Source organism: Palaemon carinicauda, chromosome 37 (genome assembly GCF_036898095.1).
Source record: "Palaemon carinicauda isolate YSFRI2023 chromosome 37, ASM3689809v2, whole genome shotgun sequence".
NCBI classification, from domain to species: domain Eukaryota; kingdom Metazoa; phylum Arthropoda; class Malacostraca; order Decapoda; family Palaemonidae; genus Palaemon; species Palaemon carinicauda.
Window position 1 is genome coordinate 48,684,375 of NC_090761.1, and position 13,141 is coordinate 48,697,515.

A 13,141-nucleotide genomic window follows, 5' to 3' on the forward strand; every position below is an offset into this window, starting at 1 on the left:
GGTTCGAGTTCTCAGGTCTCTTAAGAGACCTCCCTATGAACCTTTACGCCAGGCTTCAGATCGCCACCTAACTTGGAAGACGGTGTTCCTACTAGCTTTGGCATCAGCCAAGCCAAGCGAGTCAGTGAACTTCATGGTCTCTCATATGACATCGCCCATTCAAGGGGATGGGGGAGGAAACTTTCAAATTCGTCCCTGAGTTTATTGCTAAGACTCAGAATCCGGGGGTGCCGGACCCTCGGTTCGACTACTTCCAGATTTCTAGTCTTCGTTCTGTAACAGATGACCCAGTAAGGAGTCTGAGGCTATATCTCAAAAGAACAGCTGTAGTCCGTCCTCAGGTGCAAGCGTTGTTTGTTAGCACTGGGAGGACTAAGAGGAGGGTCACCAAGAACACCATCTCGGCATGCAGAATAATAATTATCTAAATCATCTAAGAATATTCACTAATAGTGAGAACCACTGAACCCCTGAAGGGAAGTGTTCCCCACGGAGAAAGCTGAAAAGTTAAGATACAATTAGATTTCACTAAAAATAATTGAGACAAACAAACGGAATAGCAACCTAACCCGCAACGGGAAAGGAGCTACCGTAATAGTACGTAGTTGTAGTAAAGGTGAACGACCTCGAGTAGAGAGAGACCGTAGTCAATCTGAAAAAGGCCACATTCCCTTCGCTGAGAATCCAAGTTTCCCGTAGGAAAAGAGGAAAAGCGAAGATAATAGATGAATGAAGAGGGTCCGGGCGATGACGATTCTCCTGCGGCGGCCGAGTTAACGGATATATGCCAACGGGAAGACCGATGGACCAGAGAGGGAGAGGTCGTTCCCCATGAAGTGGAACTGTGGTGGCCTTGCTACTATGCAAGTGTCGTCGTACATCACACACACAGCACAAACACTGAAAAGAAAACTTACTACATTTCTATACACAAATATATACATAAACTTAAAGAATGTTTATGTATATATTACAAGTATAAGAAAAAGTAAGTAAAAAGACTAGAATTAATGGCAGTCCAAAAAAGGCAAGGAGAGAGAGAGGAACAACCGTTTTCGCTCTGAGCCAAAAGTAAAGTGAGTTCAAGCACAGGTGTGTGTGAGGGGGGGGTGTTAAGCAGGCTACCCTCCCTACCCCCCGCTAACTAGCGGTGGGGTAGTAAACCCTCGTTGAAATTTTAATGGCTCGTCATTTCAGCTACGCCGAAAGTAATAACCCCTATTAAATAGCATGGTTTGTATGTCAGTTACAGAACAAATGACGATTGTTTACTAGCATTGGTGTGAGCTGGTTGGTTGGTCTACCCCTGCTACCCACCTCCACTAACTAGCTGAGAGTAGACACACCTCGCAAAAGCTTTAACGGCTTATTTCAGCTATTGCCGAAATAATACTCCTACATAAAGAGCTCCAGCTTTCTATAGTTAGGAAAAATACAAATTATTCCAAATTTATTATATTCCTTTCATAAACTTGCTAATACTGTACTATTGCAATGCCTATTTTACATATGAATTTCTTTTATATCTATTATAAGTACACTTTAACTAGGTCAATTCTTAGAAATATTTATAGTAAAGTATGCATAAACAAAGCAATAGTTTATTGTTTAGCCTTGCATTTATATATGAATATGGTTCATACATTTTGTAATTTAATTTATGTTTTTTATCTTTCTACTTTTAGGTGAAGATATAGTTACAAGTATGGTGTGATAAAACAAGAAAATGAAGAGACTAAAGAAAAATGATAACTCATCTGATAAACCCCAGAAAACGATTATTGACTTTTTCAGACGTCAGTCCACAGAACCAAAACCAGCAGTTGTCATAATTACCTGTCCTGGATGCTTTTTAGAAGTACCTGAAAGTAAAATCAACTGGCATTTAGATCAAGATTGTAAGAGCCGGGAGAGGCCTAAAAAGAAAAAAGATGGAAATTTGGCCAAGCGGAAGAAAATCCTGAAGTCTGTGAAAAATGAGATAGCTAACAAAAAGAAACAAAAAGTTATGTTATCAGACAGTGAGGAAGATGATTTAAATATGTCCGATGATTCAGATGTTAGAATAATTGAATATGAGAATGTAGCTGATAATGAACCTTATATTACCCCATCTATGGTTGAAACGCATATTTTTGAAATTGAAAAAGATCTTTACCCAACCTCTTCCACTTGCCAGAGTTCTTCATTCCTCAGTGAAGACCAAAATGTCTCTCCTTATTGTTCCCCAGTTGGAAAAAACACAAAAATTAAAATGGAAAATGAACTTATCGGTTCTCCTCAGCACCGCATAGCTTCATTACAGGCAGATTGGGAATCTCCCTGTTTAACACCTGGTAAGGAAAATACTTTGTCTAATATTGAAAATCCTGTCGTGGAGGAAATACTTGAAAAAGATTCTAATAAAAGTTTGTTAACACCTTCTAGATTATCTTTGAACAAACGAAAAACTGAGTTATTGGTGGATACAGGTTTAGATGAAATGGAAGATTACACATACCAAGCAACCCCTCTTAAGCATTCCAAGGATTTATCAAAAAGTCAGAGTAATCTATTTAAAGAATCTGTGGAAGAAAAGGAAAAGTGTAAAATTGTTAGTGGTAAATCATCACATTCCTTCGTTACAAGTGATGACAAGTTTCATGGAGACAGTGACGATGATTTTGAAAAGCCCATTCACTTCAGAACTCCGGATAAATTGCTGAAAAAGAGACTAAAATGTACATTTGGGTCTGAAAAGAAAAATAAAACTTCAGGAGTAGTTTCTCCTGTTGCTTCCAAGGTATCCTTGTCTCCTGTGTCAGGCCCTGCTGATGTTACTGAAGCATTTTCGGCACCTTTTGTAAGCTCTAATCTTGCTTCCTTGGAGACATCACCTAGACCAACTATAAATAGGTTTGACTGCACTTCTGACAGTAGTGAAAAGAAGGAAGAGCATATTAGAAAACTTTTTCCTACTTCCACTGAAAGTAGTCATGATAGTATTTGTGAATCAAAAGCATCCTCATGTAAAGTTTCCTTATCTCAAGATATAAAGTCCGGTGTTAACAGATTTTCAAAGATCGATAAGGAGAGAGTCTTTGATGCCTTGTTGAATACAGCATCCCAAAGTCAAAACAGTGATATTCCTCAAAGTCAGGGTTCCTCACACATGTCCTCTAAAAGTCAAGATCAGACCAGTCAGGGTGAGGAAAAAAAGAGGCTTTGGGTCAGAACACCAAGGAAAATTAACCAGAGTATCAAATCGACAGGTATTTTACAATCCTCACCCCAGAATGTATCAAAAAACTTTATAGCAAAAAGAAGGTCAGTTTCATTATCTCCTCAGAAACAGAGCCAGTCACCAAATAAACACATTGGAAATCCTCTAATCTCACCAACAGTATCAGAAGTCCTTGCAGAGAATAAATATGACAAATCCATTTTTAGAGGGCATAAAGGTTATTATTTAGAAAACTTTTTATTGATAATGACAACTGTTTTGTCTGAACCTTTTGATTTACAGTTATTTAATGAAGAGGATCTGTCATTTGTGAAAAGCTTTCATAAGTTAAGTTTACAAGCTCAAAAGCTGTACGTTCGTTTGTTTCAGAGGAAACTGAAGTGGAACAGAGTATCCAAGCTTGATTATCGTGACATCTGTGATCAAGAAGACATGGAACTGTATATCAAAGAATTGTCTTATGCCAGTTTTTTAAGATTGTCAGAAGAATTATGTGATCCCAATGAAGTCCTTCAGTTGTTGACAGCAGAGGAAGTGAAAAATCTTTGTAAACAGATTAGAATTTCAACATCGGGAAAGAAAGAAGACTTGATCACGTCTTTATTGAACTTCAATAAATGTCAACCATCAGTACTATCTGCTTTTTCTAAGAAATCTTCAGAGAATTGTGTCATTTTGAAACAGGCTAAAGAATTGTTGGGTCAGTCTTGCCTTGTCAACAAAGATGTGTATCGTGTGTTTATGCGTATAATTATGCTGTATGGTTTGCCTAGATATGATGATGAAGATGACAAAGTAAACCATACACAATTGACAACTTTATTAATGGTGAACTTAGGTAAAATGAAGTTTCCAAAATATGATGTAGTAAGGCAGCATTCAATATTCCAGTCACGAGAGGAGCTCATTAGGTTTGAAGGCTGCAGCCAGATTCTATCAGATCTGCATGATTGTCTTGAAAAACAGCAGTGGGAGGAGTCGGTTCAATATTGTGAACTTGCAAAAGTAACATATCAAGAGCTTATTAACAATGAGGAACTGATAAAACATGACCTATCATTGCCAACATTTTTACGTTGTTATACTTCCATGTCTGTACTTGTTTATATCATAAGTTGCTCAGTTGAGTGTTACCAGAGACTCAAGAATTACAGGAAAGCTGTGGAACAGTTAAGGTTTTTGCTTAATCAGACATCTTACTTGCAAGACTATCGGGGAAGATGGTATGATAGATTAGCCCTAAACTTAGAAGTGTATTTGAAATCCCCAGTGGAGACATTTGAAGTTATAAAAGAAGCCTTAAATGATCCCGAGGTTCGGGTAGGTCACCGCTTATCGTTAAGTATAAGGGCACAACGGATGGCTGCTTCTCCACGTTTTAGGTCACTTGCTCCTGATATCCTTGAATTACCATTAATGAAACCAAGAGAGGCACCAAAAGTCATTATTGAAGGTCGATCCCTTCCTGGTGATGCTGGCTATAAAAAAGTTTTTATTCGTCAAGATTCAGACAGACATGCTGGTGAAGGGGAAGTGACTGTATGTTCTGTTGAAGAACTAGCATTAAATCATTACAAAAGTTTAGGTTACAGTGAAGGCTTGCATCATGAAGGAAGTACTGTAAGATCACTATTTGGTTTCTTTTTTTGGGATATCCTTTATAGTTCAGTGCCAGATGTCTTTCGGTCTCCACATCAGGCGGCTCCTGTAGATTTAAACGATCCACATTTTTATGTAGCAAGAAAGAATTTGATTGAAGAGAAGTTATCACTATTAGAGAGGTATACAGAAGAGCAAGTTGGAGCAGAATTGGAAAGAATATGGAATGAACACACAGGAACAGTTGCCATGGTTGACTGGAATTTATTCCGTAGTTTGGAATATGTCAAGGTAGGTAACTTATTTTTCAAGATTTATTGTAAAAACTTGAAATTATACACTAAACTACATACAATATTGTTCTTTTTCATTAGCATTTTTCTCTGATGGAAGGCTGGTAGGGCGAACAACTAAAGCAGAGTATTATGTATAATTCCCAAAGTAACCAAAGAGACATACAGTAAGGGAAGTAAAAAGTTACATTTAAAGAAAAAACAGATTACATAGAATGGGTTGAGGACCTAGCTAATGATGCATGTTTGCTCAAGAGGAAAGGGAAGACCTATATTTTCTCAGAACCCTGTGTGAGATATCTCTTGTCGTGGGAATTTACATTGATTCTGCCTTTTATCTTTTATCTATTCATTTTAGTCTTTTTCTGCCTAGCTGTCCAGCTTCTTTAAACTTACTTTTTTCCAATTTCTTGTTCATACTGAAGCAATTTCTTTGGATGAGCCAAATGAGAATATAAATGTAACTTAGTGGTCTTGTTAAACTTCCTTACCATGGTATTTATTGGTATGCAAATGCATACATTCATCTTCTAAAGAAATAGTGGAGTATCTTCATCTCAAGCAAGAATGTCCATTGAAATAGTTAACAAGGTAGTTATGTGAATATCATTGGGCTAGTAGCACCACTCACCCCTCTTGACATGTATGGTGAATTTACCATTAGACATCTTTCTTCCTTGTTGGTGGGATTCTCTACTGCTGATGCTGCATGGGTGGACTACTGGTTGGGGATAGTAGGCTACTTGTTCAAGACCAAGGACTTCATCGAGCGGAACATGGAGGCGATGTCAGCCTTCCTACTTTCTTGAACCCAGACTATCGAGTTTTTCTGACCCACAATGTCCTCAGTCAGTGAGTTAACTGGGTTTTGAGGCAACGTAATGTGGTTGTCTTAAAAATCATGAAGCAGGTACTGCAAAGGGAAGATACGAGACTTTGCAATGGCCTGATGGATGGCCCCTCCCTCTCTAATGTGAAGGACATTGAGGTGGTTGTTGAAAGTTGGAGGAAAGCAAACTAAGACTCCCTCCTCTGTCTCTCTTTCGTACCCTGTGGCACCTCAGCAGCTGTGCCCTCATCCGGCAAGGTATCAAGGACAGAAGGGTCCTAAGCAACCACAACAGGGAGCAGCAAGAAACCAGGGTCAGAGACAATCTTTTTGCCCGAGAGGACCTAGAAGTCATAAAAGATAGGAGAGGACAACTTAGATGGACCAGTTTGGGGGCTATTCCTCCAACTAGTCCACTGTTGGGAGGATGCTTACAGAGCAGATGGCAGGGGTGGATGCTCCACTGGGCCGAACTTGGTCGGTCTCCGTCCTTAGGGCAGGATATCACGTCCTGTTCATGCACTCTCTCCCTCCTCTAACCCCTCATCCAGTGAACATGAATTCCTACGCAAGGGGATCCGCGGAAGAACTTGCCCTTCATGCCAAAGTCCAGACAATGTTGGAGAAAAACGCTCTCCGGGAGGTCCGAGACGGGTTTTCAGGTTTCTACAGTTGACTATTTCTTGTAGCAAAGTTTTCTAGAGTCTGGAGCCCGGTCATATATCTCTCAGCGTTGAACGAGTTTGTTCAACAAACCCCTTTTAAGATGGTGACAACTCAAACGGTCAGACCAAACAACTTCATGATCACACTGGATCTCAAAGATGCATACTTTCAGATCCCCATTCATCCATCCTCAAGGAAGTACCTAAGGTTCTCCAACAACAAAATATACCAGTTGTTCCCACACTAACAAACCTTTGATTGTTTACATAGGATATCTCTCTTGGCGAAGCTGGAAGGCAGCCAATAGATTGAAAGAAAATGGGAGGTGGTAACCCCACCTTCCCACTGTTGTGGGTCGGTAGGGGGTGGCTGGGTGGTACCACAGCCACCTATCTCTACTCACAGCTCACAGAGCTACCTCACTTTTTTCTTTTGGTTGGTTGAGATGGGATGTATCCGCTCTCCACCTCTTCCCAAGGCTGGCCATTAAACATACAATCATTGCTTTACGCGCTTCCCCTCTCTTTTCAGGTGTAAGTATGCTCCTTCTTCTGACGCTTCCATTCGTATCTGTCCTGGTCGTGAAAGTCGCCCTTGCGGCACCTTCATGTCCTCCGTGGACACAGACCCCCCCCTCTGCTGTGTCCTGCCTGGTGGGGCCGTCGCTGCGAGCAGGCTTCACCCTGTGACGAGTGTTGGGAGTGGTCTGCCTCCCAGCGGGAGAAGTTCGGGTGGCGCAGGGAGAAGAAAGCTAAGAGAGATATTTCTCCCCCGGAGTCTGCTCTGTATGGAAAAAGAGCTTGGGCTTCTTACCTCACCCCTGGATCGCTTCCCAAAGCTCTTCCTCGCCCACCTTCCTCTGGGAGTCGGTCGAGTAAGACCGCAGACCGACGTACTCCTTGGTAAGCTAGGGGTACTAGGGGGACGTTGAAGCTTCCCCTAGTGGAGGATCTTCACCTTCAGCCGCTGGGGAGCCTTTTTCCCTTGCAGATGTGCTGCAGGCCTGGCTGTCCTTGGAGGTTACTGCTCACTCACCTTCCGAAGGACTCTTGCAACTCCTTCAGCATGGCGCAAGGAGAGAACCGTTCCCTGTGGCAGCAACATCTTATGGCATGGATCTTTGTGAAGTCTACCTTTCACCCTCTTCTGGCCCTTCCACGAGCGGACTTGATCGCTCTTGTTTGCCCTTACAACGGCCTCCTGCTAACGATGTCCCCGCCTGCCAATCTAGGGCGACATCGCTGCCTAACCCTAACATAAACCTTTTGTTCCAACACGAATACTTACCTCGAACTACTTTCTTTTAGGAGATCACTGGTTATCTCTCTCTGCGACCAGAGTTTTGACTAGTTATCCCCCCGCTCCGCGCCCTCAGTAGCTTTACCCCCGGCATCCAGGAATGTGCCCCGAGGGTAGGATTAACGGTAGGTCGCTTGCTAGTCGGGTCACCCTCCTCATTAAGTTCTCTGGTCGAGAGAGGTGAACATCTCTCGCTCTCGTATCTCTGTAGATCCTTTGTGTGCGTCCTGTGCCCCACGTGTTCCCAGCGTGGCAACTTGTGTTTTTTCTAGTGTGCTTTCCCAAGTGTTCCTGTGCGTTCACTTTTCAACCGTGTGCTTACCCAGTGTTTAATTCATTTCCTTAAGTGCTTGTGTCGTGCGTTGTGTGCGTTATGGAGCAGGTTCGCCGTTGTCCTGGCCCTAGAGCCGGGAAATCGTGTGGAGCGTTCCTCTCCAAGCCCGAAGTGGATCCTCACTCCCTTTGTTCCTCCTGTAGGGGTAAAGTGTGTTCGTCAGCAGACACGTGCCCCGAGTGCGTGGGCTGGAGCGATATTCAGTGGGTACGTTATGGTACTAAGAAAAGAAAAGCAGCGAAACGTTCCCCCAGGAAAGTTAGTGTTTCCTCGCCGATACCGTCACCCAGTGAGCGTTCCGACGGGGTCTCGATTTCGCCGTCACCTACACAAAGTAGGGGACGAGGTAAGTCTAGTGTAGTGGAGGAACAAGGCGTCCTATCCCAGGAGCCCAGTGTTAGTGCAGGGCCAGTGGCAGGCCCCTCTAGGGCTAGTGAAGGTCCTAGTAGTGCGTCCGGAGAGTCGGGCCTCGTGCTAGGGGGGCACGCTTCCTCCGATGACCCCGTGTGGGGTAGTAATGCAGTCTCAGTGTCGCCGCCGCCCTCGTGGGCTTGTGCTTCTGGCTCCTCTTTAGGGGGAGATAATCAGAGTAAAGTCCAACCTGCAGGTCACGATGCCTACGGTGGGAGGCTCCCGAAGACGCCTGGTAGGTCTCCCCTGAGGATGGATGTAGCCCTGGATCCCTGGCTCCCGGGCATGGAACAGTTTGAGTCGTTCCCAACCCTTCCCATGGAAGTTCCCGATGACTTCCTCCAGCCCTCGACCTCTGGCATTCAATGACCGAAGAAGTCCCCCGCAGTCCCCGCTTCCAGCCGACACGTGGTGAACGCAGTGTCGTCTGGCTCTTCGGACATCTATTCCTCGTCAGAGGAAGAGGTCAAGGTGAAACACCGCCGTTGAAGGGAGCGGTCCAGGACCGAGCGTTCCAGGTCAAGGTCGCGCTCTCGTTACAGCAGGAAACAATCCCGCTCCCCGAGCCGTAAGTATAGGAGGAGTGTATCTCCCGGGGGGCGCCTGGATCTACGTTTCGTCGCGGGAATTGAAGGTGCTTCGGTCCCCGGACCACCAGTTCAGCGAGCGGTCCCCAAGGCGGCCGCCCTCCAAGCACGGCCTTGACCCTCGCGACCTGGCTCGCAGGAAAGACCTCTCTATTAGGCATAAGTCCTCGAGGCCTTTGGTTCACCCCGCCCAGCGGGGGGAAACGCGCTTCTTACCAGGCAGCCAGGCCGAACCAGCCCAGCTGGTGCGGCCTTCAGGTCGGAAGGAACGGTTCCCGCTGTCGGGTCAGCCCCCGGGAACCGCGCCCTCAGCACCCAGAGCCTTCGGGCGTACGAGAGTCCCCGCTGATCCAGCAGTGCCTGCACTATCCCGAGCCCCTGGTGCGGTCTTACCTGCAGATGAGGTCCAGTACCTTGGCAGGACGGCGCCCCTGGCCCCGAGGGCCAGGCGTCCGGTCGGCGTGCCCGGTAAACCGACTCCCCTGCCCCAGGCCTCGGCCTCGGCTGACGGAGGAGAGGGCTCCCCGACGGAAGACTCCGCCTATAGGAGAGTGGTTAGCCTGATCAGAAGGCACCACGGAATAGCAGACAGATGGAGACTCCTGGAGGTCGAGTCTCCTGAGAATTATGCAGACTCCCTCCCAGCCTAAATCGTCCCTGGCACTCCCTCTGGCCCGAGACCTAGTTCTAGGGCAAGAGTTCATAGACAAAGTGGTGGCCGGCAATGCCGAGGCTCCCAAGTCCCAGAGTGCCTCTAAATTACTCCAGGGCCTCAAGAACCAAGGGAAGGTCTATGTGCCCGAAGGTCGTCGCCCAGGCCCTTGTAAAGTGGAGACGGCCGTGGACATTCTGAGCCAAGGCGTTTCTGACGACAGAGCCTCTTCGGCCCCGGTCTGTTTCTCACCTGCAGAGGCCTCCATGATGGAGGAGATGTCGCGAGACTTGATTAACGTCTCCTCTTGGCTAGACTGGTGGGCGTCCACGTTGGTGGGTGTGCAAGCCTCCTACGACCCCGAAGACCCTGACCAGCAAAGCCTGATGAGGGACCTCATTACCTCCGGGGGTAAAACCCTCAAATTCCTGACTTATCAGTCTCTCGCCCTTACAGCCAACTGGGTTCTCCGTAAGAGAGACACGGTTCTCACCAAAGTGTCTCGGAAAGTACCGGACAGGGAGGCGCGAGCAATTCGCAGCCTCCCCCTGTGGGGAGAGTCTCTTTTTCCGATGAAAGAGTTAGAGGCCTTGATGGAAAAGGTCTCGAAGAGGAAGGAGGCCAACGTCACCAAAACGGCAGCTTCAAGGAGACCTCCATACAAGAGGTCCGTCTCGGACAGCGCCGCGACGCCCCAAGCCTCTTCCAGCACTACGAGGAGAGAAGCCCCCTCTTCCTCCTGGTCCTCAACTCCGCAACCCTCCCGCAGAGGTGCTTCAGCACCCTCAAGCTCCTTCAGGTCGGGTTACTCCGCCTCTAGGAGAGGCAGATCAGGCCGCTCCTCTAGAAGAAGGTAGAGTGGGAGGACCCCTATCCCCGCCCAAGCCTGGGGTTGGGGGATGCCTCAGACTACATTGGCAAGCATGGAAGGCGCAAGGAGCAGAACCTTGGACAGTGTCCGTCCTTAAGGAGGGCTACAGACTCCCGTTCCTGGCAAATCCACCCCCTCTTATTCCGGCCAACCGGACGGAATGGCTAGCGCTCAAAGATCCGGTAAAGAGGACCGCCCTTCAAGAGGGTGTCCTCCATGTTAGAGAAGGGCACCATGGAAGAAGTTCCTCTCCCAGGACCTGGTTTCTACAGTCGCCTGTTCCTGGTAGAGAAAGCGACGGGGGGGTGGAAGCCAGTTATAGATCTGTTGGCTCTCAAGTTCGTCAAGAAGACGGACTTCAAGATGGACACTCCAAAGTCAGTTCTGCTGTCCTTGAGGGAGAAAGATTTTATGATGACCGTCGACCTCAAGGACGCATACTTCCAAATTCCGATCCACCCATCGAGTCGGAAGTTCCTCCGGGTGAAATGGGGTTCCCAGATCCTGCTATTCAGGACTCTTTGCTTCGGTCTGTCAACAGCGCCCCAGGTGTTCACGAGAGTCTTCGCGACTGTATCAGTGTGGGCTCACGAACGTGGCATCCGCCTTATCAGATACCTGGACGACTGGTTGCTCCTTTCCGCCTCAAAGGTCCTCTTGGAAGAACAAGGGAGAAGTCTCCTTCAGTTTTGCAGAGATCTGGGTATTGTCATCAACCCAAAGAAGTCAAATCTATCCCCGTCCAACAGAATGAACTACTTGGGGATGACATTGGACACCATTCAAGGGAAAGTTTTCCCTTCGGAGGACAGGATCAAGAACCTCAGGCACATCATCAAGCCCTTCCTATCAGAACAACCAAGGAGAGCGAAAGACTGGCAGAGGCCGATAGGCCACCTGGTCTCGTTAGAGAAACTAATTCCACAAGGGAGGATAAAGCTCAGATCCATCCAATGGAATCTCAAGAGCCTCTGGTGCCAGACACACTCGCAACAAGTGCTAATTCGAGTCCTTCCAGACCCAAGACCCTCCCTGGAATGGTGGTACTGCCAGTCGAACTCCCTCAAGGGGATGCCCTTCGGGACCAGCCCTCCAGAATTACTCCTGTTCACAGACGCCTCTAACCAAGGGTGGGGAGCCCACCTCCTTGACGGGACAGCACGAGGTACCTGGTTGGAAGGGGAAAAGCAACTCCACATCAATGTCCTGGAGTTGAAAGCAGTCCAGAAGGCGTGCTTACACTTCGCAAGTCTGCTAAAAGGAAACACCGTGGCGTTGATGTGCGACAACGCCACGGTAGTAGCATACATAAAGAAGCAGGGGGGCTTGAAATCAAGGAAGTTGTGCGATCTCACCATAGAGATTCTGAATTGGGCAGAAGAAAATCATGTGGTGTTAGTAGCAAGGTTCATTCCCGGGAAGAAAAACGTTCTGGCTGACGGCCTCAGCAGAATGGGCCAGATAGTAGGGACAGAGTGGTCCCTCCTCCCGGAAGTAGCCAGGCTCATCATTCAGCGTTGGGGTTCCCCGGTGATGGACCTCTTTGCAACGAAACTCAACGCCCAACTCCCAGTCTATTGCTCCCCTGTGCCAGACCCGAAAGCAGCCCTGGAAGACGCTTTTCAGCACAGGTGGGACAATCTGGATGTTTACGCTTTTCCCCCTTTCACGTTGATAAGGCAAGTGCTCAACAGAGTAAAGGCCACCCAAAACCTAAAGATGACTTTGGTAGCGCCCTGGTGGCCGGAGAGGGAGTGGTTCGCAGACCTAAAAGACCTAACGAGTCACCCGCCGTGGCCTCTACCCGCCAGGTCAGACCTTCTGCAACAGCCTCACTTCCTCAAGTTCCACGACAACCCACTCTCCCTTCGTCTTCACGCCTGGAGACTATCCAGCGACTCCTGAAGAAGGAAGGTTATTCTCCCTCCACGGCTAAGAGAATGTCGCTATACCTGAGAAAGTCGTCAGTCGCGATATACCAGGCAAAATGGGCCTCCTTCACAAAGTGGTGCGCTGAGAAGCACATTAGACCTCTTAAGGCCTCTGTCCCAGACATAGCAGAGTTTCTGGTGTTTCTCAGGGACAAAGTAGGGATGTCAATCCCAGCCATAAAAGGAGTTCGGGCCGCCTTAGGCCAAGTCTTCCTCCTGAAGGGCATCGACCTGGGGGCCTCGAGACACATAGCGATGCTTGTCAAAAGCTTCGAGCAGTCTTGCCCCCCTCAGGCGAGGAGAGTGCCCCAGTGGGACTTAGCCTTGGTACTGAAGATGCTGTGTCGTCCTCCCTTTGAGCCCTTGAAAGATATCATGGACAAAGACCTTTCCCTCAAGGCCGTCTTCTTGCTGGCCTTGGCGTCCGCTAAGAGAGTGGGAGAGAT

At 47.2% G+C, this 13,141-nt stretch overlaps 1 protein-coding gene across 1 annotated transcript in view; it reads left to right on the forward strand.

The window, feature by feature from the left end:
* The window catches only part of LOC137629303 (fanconi-associated nuclease 1-like), a 79,292-nt gene that overhangs the window by 15,186 nt on the left and 50,965 nt on the right, over positions 1-13,141 (forward strand). The window contains exon 2 of the mRNA XM_068360561.1: positions 1,686-5,113. Within this exon, the coding sequence (XP_068216662.1) occupies positions 1,727-5,113 (3,387 nt within the window). The 5' untranslated portion in view covers positions 1,686-1,726. The remainder of the gene's footprint in view (positions 1-1,685; positions 5,114-13,141) is intronic.